The following is an 18,340-nucleotide window of genomic DNA, read 5'->3' as shown; positions in this document are numbered from 1 at the left end:
TGCGGAATCCCTTAACATCTTCCGCAAGAAACTGAAAACCCCTCTCTTCCGAACCCACCTGTCCCCCAATGCCTGACCTCCCTTACTTACCAAAAAAAAAAAAAAAAAAACAACCTTGTCTTGTATCTATGTTTGTCAAAGTATTCCAGGGGCGCAATACGAAGGGGTATATTGACGCTCAGTCTTATTGCGATGTCTGCTTATGAGGTATTAGGAATTCGACTGATGCACTGATTGTAAGTCGCTTTGGCTAAAAGCGTCTGCCAAATGCTAAATTGTAAATTGTAAAACTGTGCAGCTCCATCATGGTAATTTTTTATGGAATGCACAGTGTGGTGTTTATCCTTTAGCTACAGATTGAATATAAGGCATTATTTAAATAAACATTATATTTTTCAAGAAAGTATGTGAAAACTGAAGCAAATGATTGTGTGTTGCAGCTCATTCTGATTGATGTGAAAAAATATACAATGAAAAACTGAAACAAACTGATAAAGTTTCCTCAAAAATAAAACCAGAAAACATTCCCCTAAACAGTATTGTTCTTTATTGTTCTCTGTATCAGGAGACAGGGTAGGGCTAGAAGATGATAATTAAAAAATATGAAATGCTGATATAATCTGAAATTGCAGACACCAGCCCCACTGTATGACTTAGCCCTGCTCAGTCTTGACTCAGAAGAGAGTGGGTGGTCTGAAGAGGATGGACCTAAAGAAGAACTTGCCCGATACATAGTGAACTTCCTGAGGAAAAAAGCTGAAATGCTGGAGGACTACTTTTCTATGGAGATAGATGAGGTTGGTCATTATCACCCCTTTGTTGCTCACTGGTCTTTGTTTAGTCTTAAATGAAGAAACACAGGAAATGCATACCGTAAAATAACTTCAGATGAGTAAATTAGACACTAAAACAAATTGGAAAGAAAACAAACCTGGTATTTAATTAATTTTTTGAAGAATAATTAGCTTAACAATATGATGTTTAAAATCCTTTTTTGGATCAGATGATTTTAATTAAATCTTGCCATAACTCTCATGTACCTTTTGAAACAGCAAACTGAGAGGAATGTAATCTATTGTCTCTGTGGAACAGTTAGATATGAATATATTTTACTCTAATAGGACAAAAACAGAACGAGAAGACTTTCACACCACATATCAAGCTTAATTTGTGCTAATGCATCACAGAGAATGCTCTGACTTCAAGCCTGTCCTCCGTTCTGAAACTTCACCCACATACTCAGACAGGACATTTAAGTGTGTGGCCACAGATGTGAAAGTTTTATAGATACTGACTGGCTTTGCCATTGATTTTATTCCACAGTAAGCAATGCAGTTAAAATTATGCATTTAACTCATTGTAAACCTAGACAAAACATTGTAGTAGTTCTCAACAATTGGTAAAATAGTTATTTTCGTATTGCATTTCAAGTTACTCAAGCTGTTAGCTGGTTAGCCTGACACATAGGTGGTTAGCTAACTGGCACTTCCTCTTGGGCTTGTGTCTAGCAATGCAAATATATTTAATATGTTTTATCTTACTGAAACAGAAGCAATATCCAGCAGTAGCTGACTTTGAATTCAGCCATCTTAAATGTTGAAGTTTTTTGCTCCCCTGTTCTGTTTTAACCTCCATACACATTATGACATCAGTACAGGGCCTGTCGAGGAGAGAACTCTCAGTGTGGAGATAAGCCTGAGAGATGCTGTTGATAACATGTGGCATAGTACACCAATCACAAACTGCACATTTTCCATCAAACTTTACTGAACTGAGCTCACCGGCTTATGACGGTTATGAAGCTGTGAAATAACTTTTTGTTCAATACTAGCTGTTTTATAATATTTTCTAAAGATATTTATGTGTATTTAGCTTGGTTCATTAATTGTTTTTCAGGAAGGTAACTTAAATGGCCTGCCATTGTTGCTCGACGGCTACACTCCATGTATGGAGGGTCTTCCTATGTTCATCTTGCGGTTAGCCACTGAGGTCTGTTTTTCTCTTCTGTTTCTGTTTTCTCGTATCACAAAGACTTTGTAAAAATTTAAACGCAACACCAACATAATGTGAAAAATAATACCCATCCTAGGTATATGCACAAGTCTACTTTTTCATGTCGGCTAAGTATTGTGTGTTCTGAATGAATATTTAATTGGTTTGTGTGCCAACAAGAACAAAAGTGCCAGAGGAGTGCAGAACAGTAAGTCCCACCGAAATGAGTCATATGTTCTTGTTAACAAGTAAAATATTGTAGATTTCGACAGATATCCGTATGTTAATCATTTTTGTGGGACGTTGAAATTAGTGATTTAATATTGATTTTAAGAGCTATAAGCACAAATCACAGAAAACATGGCTTGAAGGCCTACCTTTATCCTTAAGTTTGGTATGGTCCTTCATTAGTGAGTATTAGAAAACAAAGTGTAATTCAGCCTCACAGTTCAACAGTGATTCAATCAGAGCAAATCTTGCTTGTCAAGATTTTATCACCAAAGATCCAATTTTTTTGGACATTACATCGTGCTGGTCCATTTTCTGTTATTGTTGTGAGAATGATTCTGTCCATTTATATTTGAAAAAATTCCTCTATCTTTCTTGCTGTCGTTGGCTTGTCAGAATCATACCTTTCAGTGGTCAGTTCAGTTACAATGTTAAGGTCAATCTTTTAGCCACATAGTTCAAAGGTCAACATAGAAACCTGTCCTTAGAGTAATACAGGATATTCTGGATTATTGAACTATTAATTGTAGTGTTTAAGATTGTAACTGCACACCAGCCGCTTTACCTGTATTAAAAAATTAGGGCTGTCAGAGTTAACGAGTTAACTTTGACTTTGACTAATGGTCAGTGGCGGTTCTAGCTTGTATTGCACACTGGGCAAACCCCCCCTCAGCCCTAACATCTGCACTAACTGTAATTTTTATTCAGACATTTGGAAAAACACAAACAAATAATCAGAACATTCCAAACTATATAAATACGGAAATATATACAAAAATAAGACTCATAAATATCAAAAGGAAGTAACAAAGACAAATAGAAATAATTGTTTAAGTCTATTAAGTTAGCCCACAGACTGACAGAGGCTCTGTTGATCGATTTGTCGTGACAGCACAGATATGCATCGTTTCACAAATCTCAAGCACTGTTGCTGCCAACAGTTGAGCCCCTGTTTTCTGGATGCTGCGGAGGACTGATGAAGTGCGATTTATTCATGAAACTGCTCATAAAAACAGCGTTTACTAAACGTCTTGACATATGTCATTCTGTTATTTTTTTTTTATTGGCTGCTCTAAGCATGGGGCTAACATGATCGTGACGCACAGCTTATTAGTGAAAGCATGTTGACCACGCGCAGAGTGTTTTCAACTGCTCACAGGGTTAAATGTACACTGACAGGCAGATCCGATTCTCACCAAACAAAGATTGCTGAAGTACTGACCATTACACAACAGGTACAGGAAGATATTGGGAATGCATTAGACAGCACTAGTGTGTGTGTGTGTGTGTATGTGTGTCTATCTATCTATCTATCTATCTATCTATCTATCTATCTATATATCTATATATATATACACACACACACACACACACACACACACACACATACGTACATACATACATACATACACAATGAATAAAATTACTTGTTACACTGAATTATTGATGTTCTGCACTGCTCCACGCGACACCTGGTCAGCGTTGCTACACAGCTAGCCATTGCTGGTCATCATAGCTATGTTAGCCACTACTACTAATAGCAAGGTAATACAATGAATCAAGTTGACAATTTAATAAAAGTTAAATTTAGTTAATGTGTGCATGTGTGTTTGGATTCATTGAGCCAGCAGGTTTGTGTGTGGTTTAATTGATGAGTTGGATGCTGCCAGTACAGAGGACATTCTGAACGCTTAAAGTGAGAAAAGCTTAACGTGGCTTAATGTTCCAAAACTGCAATCAGTGATCAACTAATTTCTCTCGGACATCTCTTGTCAGAAACGCCTGCTCCTGTCAAAAAAATGAAAAACGGAATCCTAGGAGTATGGCCGTTAAACTTGTCTCACATTTAAGCGTTTTTGTCTCCTTTGAAACCCATTATACGGAAAAATCTTAATGTTCCAAACACTGGACCTCTCATCAGCAAGTTGGATTTTCTCTTTCTCGAAAAGCCATCCAAGAGTTGCCTTGAAATCGTGTGCCTCTCCTTTGCTTGAACTTTTCATTGAAAACTTCAGCCTGTTATAAGAGACAGATGGCTGTGGCCAATCTCTCATTCAACCTACAGCCCTCGGTTGCCAATCAGTTGAAGCACAGATTCATTTGACCCTGAACAAGTCACCGGCTTGCATGGTAACACAAGCATAGACATTAAAGGGTTACACCAAGATAGTCGACTCTTAGTAAGTCTGTTACGCCTTGTAATTGTGATTATATAAGGAAGTAAGAAGAGGAAGTCGTTATTATTTTGAATCAGGCAAAGAAGAAAATACTGACTGGGTTGAGAATTTAATTTCTCAACACGGGAACACCAGTTATAATTCATACAGCTCAGATTGGTTATGAATGAACTCAACAGAATGGCAGAATTTTGTTGGTTAAAGTGAATAAATACCCGAAGTGGGTGCTTCCTAATGGCTTAGTATTTGTGTGTGTGTGTGTTTCCTAATATTCCTATGTGTCGTCCTCTCAAGTTTGGTCGCTCAGATTTAAAACAGAAAATCCCAGTTGTTACAATGTTCAGAAAATCATTCTCTCCTGGTTAATTGACCCACACAGTGACATAATATCACTGACATGATGTGCAAATGAGTGATAGTGATAGTAAGCCAGTTGTGCAAATGTCACCATTCCGCTTTTTTTGTGGGTGCTCCGTGCCGCCCCCAGCAAGATTCTAATAGTCAAAGTGAAAGTATCAAAGTTAATGCATTAATAATGCATTAATTAACGTTTAACTTTGACAGCCCTATAGAAAATGTCACAAGTCAAAGATACACAAACACAAAATTATTTTCTTTGAATAGAGTTGTTTATAAGCTAAGCCATGTTTTTTGTAGGCATGGATTTCATTTTGGAGATATGCAGAACTGTTAAGTTAGTAGTTAAATTAAACCCTGGTATGTTGCCAGGTTAGTTTTTCTGGGAAGGCTGTTTTTTTCTTTTTTTTTTTTTTTTTAATTGTTGATACATACAGACATACATACACACACATGGGACACATAACATAGAACAAGACATCACATTGATCCTGTCACAGAGCCATTATGGTACAGTTGAAGAAGAAGAGGGGAAAGAAGAAGGAGGAGTAGATGAGGAGGAGGAAGAAAAAGGACAATCAGCAATAACAACAATAATAATAATAATCATCATCATCGGTATAGTTATAACACTGAGTAATCATAAGTGATAGCAGTGACAATGATACTAGTAGGAAAGATCAGTAATAATGATAATGGTAGTACTAGTAATAATAGTAATAATAATAAATAATAATAATAATGATAATAATAATAATAATGTAGTGATAGTAATGAAGCAGGAAGATAACATTTAGATACCATTAAAGGAAAAGGGGAGAAGAAGGAAGAAGGGGGAGAGAGAGGAAGAAAAAAAAAAAAAAAGGGGGGGGGGGGTCAATTTGTTGGAAAGTTCAGAGCTACAAGGATGGGTTCCCAGGTGTTACTGAATAATTTGGTCTGTTTATTGTTTTTAGCTGTGATTCGTTCCATTGAGAGGTAGTCTGTTAACAGATTAAGCCATTGTGATATTGAAAGTTTGTGCCTGTATTTCCAGTTTAGGAGTATTGTTTTTTTGGCTATTGTTAAGGTGACAAGTATGATCTTGTGGTATTTGTGAATATGACTGATGGGTGTGAGATCTCCTAGAAGGCAAAGGGACGGGGACAGTGGAATGCTGTGACCCAGAAATTTGGAGAGTTCAAATATTATGGCTTGCCAGAAATTTTTGGTTGGTGTGCATTGCCAGAAAGAGTGATAATAACAATCTATTGTGTTGAGGGTGCATTGTGGACAGATATCTGTATTGGTGAAGCCCATGAGGTGCATTCTACGGGTGGTGATGTGTGTTCTGTGCATGACCTTATACTGGATTAGCTGTAGTTGGGAGTTGTTTGTCATGGAGAAGATGTTGCTACATATTTGTTTCCAGAAACTGAGATCAGTCTTAATTTTTAAATCTTTTTCCCAGTTTGTTATTGGTATAGGTAGTGCTTCTTCTTTTGGTGATGATAAGTGTTTGTATATTTTAGATAAAGGTTTCTCAGATGTTGAAATGGATGCTATCTTTTCTATTAATGGTGGTGGTTGTAAATCAATGTTGGAAAGTTGTATTTTATTTTTTAGTGCATTTTTAAGCTGGAGGTACTGTAAAAAGTTTGGTTGGGTCATGTTATATTTCTGTGTTAGTTCATGGATGGTTAAGAATTTATCATTTGCAAACAGGTGTTGTAAGTGGGTGATTCCCTTACTTTTCCAGGTATTAAATGTGAAGGCGGTCTTATTGATTAAGAAATCGGGGTTGTTCCAAATTGGTGTGAGTTTACATGGTTTAAGTGGGTGATTTGTGATCTTATTGGTTTTCCACCAAGCTTCCAGGGTTGTTGAAATGGTGATGACCTTATAGCAGTTATGTTTTTTGATTGATTGGGGTAAGAATGGCAAGTCTTTAATAGAGAATTCTTCACAAGCTGACTGTTCAGTTTCAAGCCAAGGATCTTGTTGCATGTCTGAATATGTCCATTTCATTATGTACTGTAACTGATGAGCTAAGAAGTAATGGAGAAAGTTTGGGGCATTTAAGCCACCAAGCTGTTTGCTTTCCTGGAGTGTTGAGAGTTTAATTCTTGGTTGTTTATTTTTCCAGTAAAATTTTGTGATTATTGAGTTTAGAGTAGAAAACCAGTTGGGTGTTGGGAAGACGGGAGTCATTGAAAAGAGATAGTTGATTCTTGGTAGGATTGACATTTTCACTGCAGCTATGCGGCCAGCAAGTGAGAGTGGTAAGTTATTCCAACAACTTAAACACTTTTCAGTGGTTTTAAGAATTGGTGTGAAGTTCAATTCAAACAAATCTGAAAGGTTGGAGGAAATATCAATGCCAAGATATCGAATGTTACCTGTAGGGATGTTTAGTGAGAGCCTGGGTGTCACAGCATTCCACTGGTCCTGGTTAACTGGGAGAATAATGGATTTTGACCAGTTGATTGAATATTCTGAGATGGCAGAAAATGTCCCAATCAGATTGAAAATGGCTGGGAGTGATGTAAGAGGGTTTTGTGCATATAGTAATAGGTCATCTGCATATAGACTGACTTTGTGGGTTGTGTTCAGAGTGGTGATACCAGTGATTTGGGTGTTTTGGCGGATGGCAGCTGCTAGGGGTTCAATAAACAGGGCAAATAGTAGGGGTGAGAGTGGGCATCCTTGTCTTGTACCTCTGTGAAGTGTGAAACGTTGTGAAATTATGCCATTTGTGATTACTGATGCTGTGGGTGAGTTGTACAAAATTTTAATCCATTGGATAAATGAATCCCCAAAACCAAATCTTTCTAATGTGGAGAATAAGAATGTCCAGTTAACACGGTCAAATGCTTTTTCTGCATCAAATGACAGGATGACTGTATTGTTTGTTTGGGTTTTGGCTATACTGATTAGATTGAATAGACGGCGCATGTTATTTGATGAATGCCTACCTTTAATGAAGCCTGTTTGATCAGGGTGTATTATAGAAGAGATGACTGTTTCTAATCTCATAGCTAGTGCTTTACTGATGATTTTAATGTCTGTGTTAATGAGAGATAATGGGCGATAGCTTGAGCAGAGAGTTGGGTCTTTATTAGGCTTAAGGAGGAGTGATATAAGTGCTGTATTCATATGGGGTGGAATGACAGAGGAATGTTGAATTTCAGCAGTCATTTTTATGAATAATGGTGATATTGTTGGCCAGAAATGTTTGTAAAATTCTGCTGGGAAACCATCGGCTCCAGGTGCTTTGTTATTTGGCATTGAAAACAGTGCTTTTTTAAAATCGTCTGATGAAAGTGGTCGATCTAGATTTATTACTTGAGTTTTATTTAGCCTGGGGAGTTTGATATTGTCAAGAAAAGTTTGAATTGCAGAGGGATCACATGTACAGTTGGATTTGTAAAGGTTGTAATAAAAGGACTGAAAGGTTGCTGAGATATCATTTGGAGTGGACACGGTTTTCCCTTCAGAGTTTTTAATGACTGGTATGATTGTTTTTTCTTGTTGTCTTTTTAGTTGATTTGCCAGATACTGTCCAGATTTGTCATTTTGTTCAAAATGGTTATGCCGGAGTCTCTGTATAAGGAATTGGGTTTTCTTATTTATGATGGTATCAAGTTCGTATTTTGTTTCAATGAGTTCTTTACGAAGGTCATCAGATGGATTTTCAGCTACTGACAGAGTAAGCTCACCAATTCTCTGCTCAAGCTTTTTTTCCAAGTCTTGTTCTTTCTTTTTTCTGTGAGTGGAGTATGAAATGATTTTTCCTCTTAATACTGCCTTAGCTGTTTCCCATAATAATGTAGATGAGGTGAATGGGGAGTCATTCAGTTCAATAAAGGATGTCCACTCTTGTATCAGGTATGTGTTGAATTCTGAATCTTGCAGTAATGATGTGTTGAAGCGCCATCTAGTCTGTGGTTTTATGGAGATTTTGTTTATGAGATTGAAGCTAACTGGGGCATGGTCAGAAATGATAATTGGGTGAATCTTTGCATTTCCTGTTTTAGATATAATAGAATTACTTATTAAGAAGTAATCGATCCGGGAAAGTGAATTGTGGTGTGGAGAGTAATAAGTATATTCTCTGCTGGTGGGGTTATGTAGTCGCCAATTGTCACTGAGACCAAAGTCATTTATGTATTGTTGCAGTGTTTCTGATGATTTCATTGGTCTGGAGAATTTTGTAGTGTTTGAGCGGTCGAGGTTAAAGTGTTTTTTTCACTTGCAGCCTATTGCTGGGTTTAGCCTGTTCAGACATGACATGAAAATCCTAGAAAAGCTCGAATGGATAGAAGCTCGAATGGGTAGAAGCTCTCTGGTTTCCAAATCCAGTTTCTAAACATTTGTAACACCTAACTCCGATCTTTTATATCTGTTTCTCGAGCTTTTGCTTAACTGATTTAAATCTGCCAGCTCAATTCACAGGACAAATAGCCTGTTGTAGGGGTTGTCAGGCCCGTATACTATATTACCCACAATTCCCTGCTCGACCGCATGGGGAATCTGTACCCGTCTTCTCAGATTTCACTGTAACGGTATTGGATACAGCAATGGAGCCAGATACCATATACAGTGATGACGCAATTTTCGCCATAAAACCATGGAAAATTCCAAACTCTTTTCCAGCTCCGCAATTCTGCTACTCCCTAGCAGCGGCTCGCTCTAGCAGCAGCTCGCTAGCAGTGGGTGTCTCTTTTTCTCTGCCAAAGAAAAGGACAAAGTAACAACGAAGCGAGACATTTGTACAACCAAAGTTTAATTTACTTTCTCTCGCGCAGTTGCGACTTTAACTTCTACCGGCTAGTTACACTGTAACGCACACAGTATTCAACGGAAGAAAAGGCGACCGGATCCCTTTTTATTTCTTTAAACGTCGACGAACTAAATCAAGAACCCTTAAAGATCATCGGACGAGTAACGGAGCCCCGAAGATCTTCAAGTGACAAGGAAAGGAACTTCTCCCTGGACCTGTGAATCGCACTGCATTAGGCCACCAAAGACGCACTTTCGGTCGCCACGCAATGAGCTATTCCAAGTAAGGCTGGCATCTGGGCACACTTTAGTATTAAGATTATATGCGGTTAACGTGAAGAAAGTGTTATCATTTGAATTCTTTTATGATTTTAATGTTCACACTGTATTTCATGTACGCTGCGTTTTTTAGCTGTTTATTATTTTCTTATGAAGGATAGATCTGGCATGCGTTCTCTCTCTCTCTAACTCCCTTTGTCTGATTGCACACCTCCAACATTGGGATTACTACATCCTCATACCACACATACCTCTTGCCTGTGCACATGCGCACAGCCTCTCTCCCTCGCTCCTCCTCTCTTCTGTGCGCCTGCGCACAGCTTCTCTCCAAAGAACTCCTCCCTCTCTCTTCAGTGCGCAGCTGGGCACACGCCCACATACACGTACGCGCTCTCTCTCTCTCTCTCTCTCTCACTCACACACACACACACACACACACACACACACACACACACACACTCACTCATCTCTGGTCTAACACTCATTCAGTCCTACACTGAATACCTGTACATAGACTCATCACCATTTTGTTACCATTTACCCTTTGATCATTCTATTTGCTGCTGATTATTGATTGCACCATATCAGCATTAGTTTGCCAAGTAGTATTGATTATGTTAATAAATAGTATCATTGAAATAAACTGTTGTCCTGTCTGTTTCTGCCACAGTATTCACTGAATGCCAACCTCTGCCGTCAAAGCACTCCCAATTACCTTCACCAACCTGGTTGTGCATGAGTGTTATGGACTTAGTAGTGTAGATGTAGTACATTAGTACTGCAATACTCTCTAAGACTGTAGCACAGTGTTACAGCTAGCTTATTCCATTAATCTTGGCTGTTTAATTATAAAATATTGAACACCCAAATTAATGGTTAACAAATTATATGAGACTGATTTTATGAGACTGATCTATTAACCCTATCACACTTACATCTTTTGGTGGCCCTGTGTTAGGGTTGCAGTTGTACCTACATTGTCATCAAAAAACATGTTCTTGTCTGGCAATGCTCTTGCTTTTTCTTCACAATGGAGTCTATCCAAACATTGCTGGAAATTACACTTAAACTGGTCTCAGCAAATTGCTGGATCAACTTTGCTGGCATTTTGACTCCTGTTTGCATTCACACACAACGCCATCCCAGCAGGTTGATGGAACATTAATTGGTACATCCGTGTGAAATTTGTTCATTTGTAATAGTCATCCTGAGCCATACTTTGACCAAAGACTTTGGGTGTTGAATCAAGACACCATAGCAAGTTCATATGGTTCAGGACTTTTTTTTAATACTTTGTATTTTCAGCCTATTCTTAAGTACTTGTTTTTATTTTGAATCACGTAGGTAAACTGGAACGATGAGAAAGAATGCTTCCATGATTTCTGCAAAGAATGCAGTCATTTCTACTCCATCAGGAAACAGTTCATTTTGCTGGCAGATACATCAGAGGAGCCACAGGTATGTGGGTCAAGCAGACCAAAACTGAAATCGGTTACTTCGTTATAATAGTCTTAAAACAGTTTAGCATTACTGGTGATAAGAATTGTATGAATGAGCAAGCGATTTATTGGACTGTGTGCTGACAAGTATAAGATGGCAAAACACTGAGTTCTGTTGTGTTGGACTGAATTATGTCTTGATGTGCTGTTTTTATGTAGCATAAAATTACAAATCCCATTCATTTTGAAATGCTTGAAACTGATACATTAGTGAGTTCTTTTCCGTCTGTTGAATGTTAGAAACTGCATGCAAATTATAGCTATGAGCTGTCGGTCTCAAAACAATCCCCAGAGAAGGTAGTAAGTTTTAAATTAGTTGGTTGAAAATGATATGTTATAAGAGAGATGTTACAGGAGAGATGGTATTCAACAAAGCACAGATGTGTGTAAACTCTGTCAATAATTGACTGCAAGATACCTAAAACCACCATAAACCTCTCAGCACTGAAGACCATAGTATGCAGTTAAATATCAACATTAGATTAAATTATAGGGGTCTAACATGTTCTGAAGTCTCAGCCCTAAAGAGCAAGCAGCTAGACAACAGCCCACACTGTCCTAGCCCTTTTCAAACTCTATATCATATGAAAGTTTGCCAGGAAATCGTAAAGGCAGTGATACATTGTTTGGCTAAAGACGTGGTACATGTCTGTAAGGTGGAAAGTGCAGTCTTTAGAAAAATGCTGACCTGCAGTATGAGTTGCAAATCTGTGAGTACTTTGTAGAGGAAGCATGACCAAACTTATACACAGACACTCACAAACAAATCACAGCAAAGCTGTCTCATGTTGCTCACTGTTCCACTTGCATAGCATTTAATGGTGCAACAGTGTGTCAACATAGCATTGCTCTATCTATATGTATGTCAGTTTTTTTCCATTGCTTTTTTGTTTGATCAAGTATGGGAATGACTTGACTCATGGAATAATATACTTGCAGTGACATGCCACAGTCATCTGTGTTATTTAGGTGAACTTAATGGGGCAGACTTATCAGCAGTGTCTACCCACCATGACCATGGCAGACATTGCAGTAAACAAAAGAGGGAAGAGAACAGGCATAGTTCAGCAAAGGCAGAGAGTTCACTAGTTACCAAACAAGAGGTGATTTTGTCCTACTTATTCAATCTCAGCAGGATTTATTCCTTCTCACACGTATTCAGTCTCAGCAGGAGTTATTCCTTCTCACACTTACTCAATCTCAATGTACAGCTCAGTACAGTGAAACCTGACTGAATACAAACCATTCTGTCTACTTCAAGAGTTTGCAGCCATCACTCTGGTGAGCATGTGCATCCTTCCTCGGGTGAGTGCCCTGGTGTCGGCTCAACACCTCTGAGCATAGGCTGGGTGTGTGATACCCCTGATTATGCAGTAGGCCTTCTTTAGACATTGGTTGGAGTAGGTGTGCTGGTGTTTTTTGAGGGTCAGTGCTAGTGTTTTTAGATGCAGTTTTAATAATTTTTTGTGGAAGTCTGAGGTCCTTGGCTGTCAGGTTGCCAAACCACATTGTGATGCATCCTGACAGGACACTTTCAGTGGTGCAGTGATAGAAGTTTACCAGGGGTGTTGTGCTCATAGCAAAGCCCTTTAATCTCCTCAGATAGAGCAGTCTCTGCTGTGCTTTTATGAGTATGCTGGTGGTGTTAAGGGACCAGGAGAGGGAGTGTGACTGCTGGCTGTCCTGAAATTTAACACTATAAGTGCTGTGCCGGTTTGACCTACTTATACCTTGAAGCGCCGAGCGCTGGTCATTTGACCGCTGTGACTTCCTACCGGTAGTGCCGTGCTGGTTTTACCTACTTATAACGCGGCTAGCCGGTCAAAAGACCGCCGAGTCATTAGACAAGGACACTGTTACTGACATATAATGATTGCTAGATGGTGCTTCTTGCACAAAGCAAAGAGTTTGCTTGCAGATCAACTCGCATTCGTCAAGTTGCTTATCATTCATTTCCATGTTGATAGTCAGTGATTATTTCAGTAGAACGTTTGTTGTCCAGCCCTCCCATCATTCAGCATAATGTTTTGGTTATTTATTTGTTTCCAACCTCTGGAAGAAGTCTTGATCAAATTCAACTGAGAAAACCATCTGAACAAGACTAGGCAAGATTAGTTCAGGCAGCTTTTTCATAGTATTTGTTTTTAATACTTAGTCCTCTGCCTTGGAGAATTAATTTATTATTAGAGATGTCACAGACGGTGCAAGTTAGACTACACTTGCGTAGCCCGACTTTAACATTCATTTGTCGACTGACAGTGATCACGTCGTTGTCCCTAGTCATTCATTTATTGTAAGGGTATTGCTGCGCCTTTATTGCACCTCACCGTTTTGTGTTTCCATTTCAAGTGGAGAAATATTCGACCGACTGTCTAGAACAGTAGCCTAGGTGTGATCCCAACCCCCTCGCCAACCCTGATGTAGGCTAATGTTTTGCAAGTGCCTTTATCACCACTGAAAGGCTTACATTACATTTGGTTTAAATGTCTGGCAGATGTCCTAAGTTTTGCTCCCTGAACATCTGCCGATTTGGCACTGTCTCAACACAAGTTAAGTTCCCTTCAAACTGTGCTTGGGTTGTGTACATCGCTTTATCAACACAGCTTTGGTGCTTTCTTGATGCAAACATTCTTCTTTGGCTTTGCCTGGTAAATGGTGAGTGTAACTTTTCCAGCCCTCAGCACCTTGGTGGAAAATCTTTCAGACTGTGCCTGTGTACAAGGGACCATCTCTCGTCTGTTTTTATTCATTGTGCCAACAATTGTGGTTTTGCTCTCCAAAAGATTGTTTGCCAGTGCCAGCGAGGTGAAGAAATTGTCTGTCGTGACATTTCTTCCTTTCCCAAGGAAAGGCTCCATGAGACACATTACAATACTGTCCGATAGCCACTGACCGGCCGGCCTACTGTCATCTTTCCCTAGATAGGGAAATGCGTTCAGCGTGTATTTTGTTTCGACATCAGCAGCCACCCAGAATTTGATACCAGATTTGTCCGGATGAGTGTATTTTTTAATCTTTTCCCACATTTCTGTGTCAATCAAACACAGTAAACTGCTCAGCGGACTTGTAATATTTTCCTTGTCATAACATGTGGGCCCTGGGGTTTCTCTCATTGTATTGCACTCTCTACCCTGAGGGTTGCCAGCAGTTTGTGCAGCCCATACTGTGCCATCTCTAGCCTCTTGAAATGAGCCCCCAGCACATTCAATTTCAGAGTCTGATTCTGAACCTGAATCGGATTCAAGGTTCAGATTGAATACAATGGTCATAACAGCCCGGCCCACGTGTTTCAACATTGTACATTATTGTTGCAGCTCCAAATTGAAGTACTGTCATGACATGAGAATTGAGATTACCATAGTCTACACACAAACTATCAGGGTCATATAATGATTAGTTGCGCACATGGACGTGAAACAAAAATGCATATATCAATTATCCACTTTTCAAAACACACTTGCATTGTACCATTGTAAATTGTTGTTTGTTGCTGTAAAATAATGGCATGTCATTACAATTGAGCTTGACATAGTCCCCATCAAAGTCGCATGGTGGTTGTACGCACAGTCCAAGCAGTGCCAAAATTATAGCCAGAGCAGGCCTACATGAAACGAAAATGCGCTTCATCGGCCTAGTTAAATTGCTTTTGTCGTCATTTTGCACATTATATATTGTCGTCATTTTGCACATTATATATATATATATATAATCTCGATGTCTCAGAAGCACTATTGTCAATAATAACAGCCCCGCTCATGCTGTCATCTCCTTTTATCACCTGCCAGTTGCCCTCAAAGGGTTTTATTATATTGAATTAATCACAGAACATGGGATGCAAACTGTTTGGAAATACTTTTAATGCTTTTTGATCTTATTTCCTAATATGAACACTGATGAACAACAAATAAAATCCAAGGCATGATATATCAGCTAATTTCACATCTTTCTATTGAGTTGCCTTTTTGTTTTTTCTGTTTAGTTTGGGTTTTCTCAGCCTTCGCAGATTGCCCTGGTTTTTATGCAAGCTTGGGTATGCTGGGAATCACCAAATGGCCGTCACTGGAGGGTAGAGATTGCTTGCTTGTTTTTCGTTAATTTAATTTTCATAAATTTGGTAAACAACTGTTCTCTCTCCATTTCAGTTTTATTGTCCCACAAAGATTTTGGAACTTCATGTTTTGAATACTCTTTCCTTATCTTGTAGTTTCCCTGGGCATAAATACTCCTTTTAAGGTCAATATATTGTAGCTCTGCAATGGACAGTAATTTAGTAATCAAATCAGGCAATTTTTGAGGTTTCCAATTAAAAGTCAGTTTGATGACATGATTCATTGTGTTACGACCCCGTCTAGGGTGGGGTGAACATAAATGAGTGGGGAAAAACCTCCTTCTCCTGCCACCCGATTGAACCCGAAAAACACCAATACCGAAACCGATATAAAATAGTCAGCTTTTGTTTTATTACTATATATATAACTATTTACAAGCACAAAAGACTTCGGAGTGAGCCGGGCCAAAGCAATAAACAAAACACATCTAACTAATAGGAAAAAGGGAATAACCTACAAAAGAATACCAAAATAAAGACAAACTCAACTTTCCTCCCTAACTAACATAAAAAGGAGAAAATACGTTTAAACGGAAATGGCACCCACCCCCTACGTGTGCTGACTATAAAAAAAGCAAACACAAAAGAAACCAACACGAAAATGCACTATTTACACCCATTTACAAATTTCACTGGATGTGGACTCACGAGTCCACATCATTGTCACCAGAGTTTCAAAAACTAGAGACACGGCAGCAGGAGTTTAGCAGGAGGTTCCGCGCCCAGATGTGTCCTGCGCAGCTGTCGTCTTTTAAACTTCCCTCGGATGTTCCCCAGCCAATCGTGTCCCGCCAGCAAACCTGAAAAGAAAATGGGGCGGGGAGCGAGAGGGAGACATAGAGACATAGGGAACACCCGAGCGGTAACAAAAAACTACGTCCAAGGACAACAATTGCTTCACAATTGTTGTTGGTCCAGCTGTCTGGAAGCCATTGGTTATTATTGGTTATTATAGAGGAACCAATTTTTTAAAATATTGTAGGAATTTTGGACACTGTGTTTGTATAACATTTTCTATTTCCAACACTTTTTTGAAATTCGAAACTATCTCTTGATGCTACCAAGCCATCATCAGCATTGAAAATTTCTGATTCCAATGCACATCTTTTTTTTAATTTGATTCCAGCTTTTTCAGTTAGATACTGACTGACATTTCTAATACACAGCACATGAGAGGCACCTGGAAAACAAGACTGTATGCCCTTCACAATTCCACACTCCTGATCTGACCCTAAAATTATTTCATTAGATAGTTTGATTTCAGTTGTAATTTCCTCCACTGCGAGCTTTGCTTTAAGATGAGAAAAAAAGTTATATGTTTCAAAGCTGGCGTCCCAATGGAGGTAAACTGGCCCAAGAAAAATTGGTGGCTCTCCTGTCTCTCGCTTTAACAGAGTTACATTTTTAAAAACTGTTAATGTAACAAAGCAGGCTCCTAAATTAAATGTCCTGCCAATGCTTAAAACAGAGGCAGCGTCTGTCCCACAGCAAAACAGTTTAATGTCCTCTAATTGTTCATTAAGGTGGCTTTCCCTTCTGAGAAGTAATTTGTTGCACATAGCAACTGTCCTTGAGCATATTCAGGACTGTTTGAACTTCATCTGCAGTGTTCATTCTGTTTCCTGAAGGCTTTTCATTCTTCAAAATTTGTTGGCGGATGTTTCTGACTTGTTTCAAGTCTCTTGGGGCATTGTCCTCATCTTCCAAAAGTAGTCTTGTGTAAACCTCATGAGGTGGTTGTGTTTTTACTGCATCCTCTATTTTCTTCCTATTCCCAGGATTTGTCCTAATGTACTGGGGTGGATTCTTTTTTCCATTTCCATGATAACTGTGTGACCACGGAAATGTGCCAAGGTACTCCCATGCTGCAAGGTGTAAAGAATGTAATTGTAATGCTCCAGGGACTCTCTCAATCCAGGATATTCTTCTCAAAAAGTTTTCATCCCTTTTAAGTTGTGTAGTAACGACAAATAATTACAATGTCATTTGGCTCTGGCTGTAGTTTTAATGGTTCCCAAAGGTTTTTTTTTTAATCAAACCATATAACCCCTGTCTGTAGATGATTTCATTTTTTATAGAACCATCCTTGTACAGATAATATTTTTTGGTTGTCTTTCCACATCTGCTGCTCCAAACTCCACAGTCATCAATAGAAAGTTTGTTGTTTTCTTTCCTCCTCTGATTTTCATTATTATCTACGACAAAATATTTGTTTTCCTTTTATTCCTTTTGGGACATTTTTACACACATTCTCTGCCTGTGTTTGGGTTAATATAGAAAGACAGTTCTAGCCATTGACTCAGCTGTGGTTGTGATGTCCCCTTGAGGACAATCACCTAACTGAATGTCATGACTACAGTGGAATTCGGAATTGCTGTCTTCCTCAGATGGACATTCTAGTGGAATATCTTCCCACTGAAAATCGATAGGTTGTGGATCTTGCACATTGAAGTATTCCCGTTTAAGACCTTTGAGATGCTCAGATGGAAGCTCCTGTTCTGTAATGTCATGATCGTCACTTGTATGACACATCATTTCATGATCTTGAGGTATAGTATTCTTTCCTGAATCACTATTTTGAGCTAGATTTGCAGGTTGACTTTCTGGGGCCGTGGGACACTTAAACACTTTTATCCTGGCTTTGACAATAAAGTTCACCTTCGCTGACTTGCTTTTCTTTGTGTGGGTCATCATTTGGACATGATATGCACTCGGAGTCATGGCTTGAATCCAATGTGAGCTTGATGTCACTGAAACAGCAAAATGTGAGCTTTTCTTTTGAAGGTGCGGGATTGTTGTAATGTAATCTTTGTGAGGACTTTATAGTAGAGTTGAGCTCAGGGAAGTCATCCTCACTGAAGACTGGCTCATTTTTAGGTGGGGGAGTGATCTTTTCTGGAGTATGTGGGACCAGTGGAACAAAGTGATTAACATCTAGG

General features: G+C 38.9%; 1 protein-coding gene across 1 annotated transcript in view; it reads left to right on the top strand.

The window, feature by feature from the left end:
* mlh1 (mutL homolog 1, colon cancer, nonpolyposis type 2 (E. coli)) overlaps nucleotides 1-18,340 on the top strand; it is a 45,164-nt gene that overhangs the window by 18,787 nt on the left and 8,037 nt on the right. Inside the window, exons 16-18 of the mRNA XM_030765760.1 lie at nucleotides 633-797; nucleotides 1,897-1,989; nucleotides 11,139-11,285. Coding sequence (XP_030621620.1) covers nucleotides 633-797; nucleotides 1,897-1,989; nucleotides 11,139-11,285 — 405 coding nt within the window. The remainder of the gene's footprint in view (nucleotides 1-632; nucleotides 798-1,896; nucleotides 1,990-11,138; nucleotides 11,286-18,340) is intronic.

Source organism: Chanos chanos, chromosome 2 (assembly GCF_902362185.1).
Source record: "Chanos chanos chromosome 2, fChaCha1.1, whole genome shotgun sequence".
NCBI classification, from domain to species: Eukaryota; Metazoa; Chordata; class Actinopteri; order Gonorynchiformes; family Chanidae; genus Chanos; species Chanos chanos.
The sequence above is the reverse complement of the archived record's forward strand: the minus strand, read 5'-3'. Positions and strand labels throughout refer to the sequence as shown.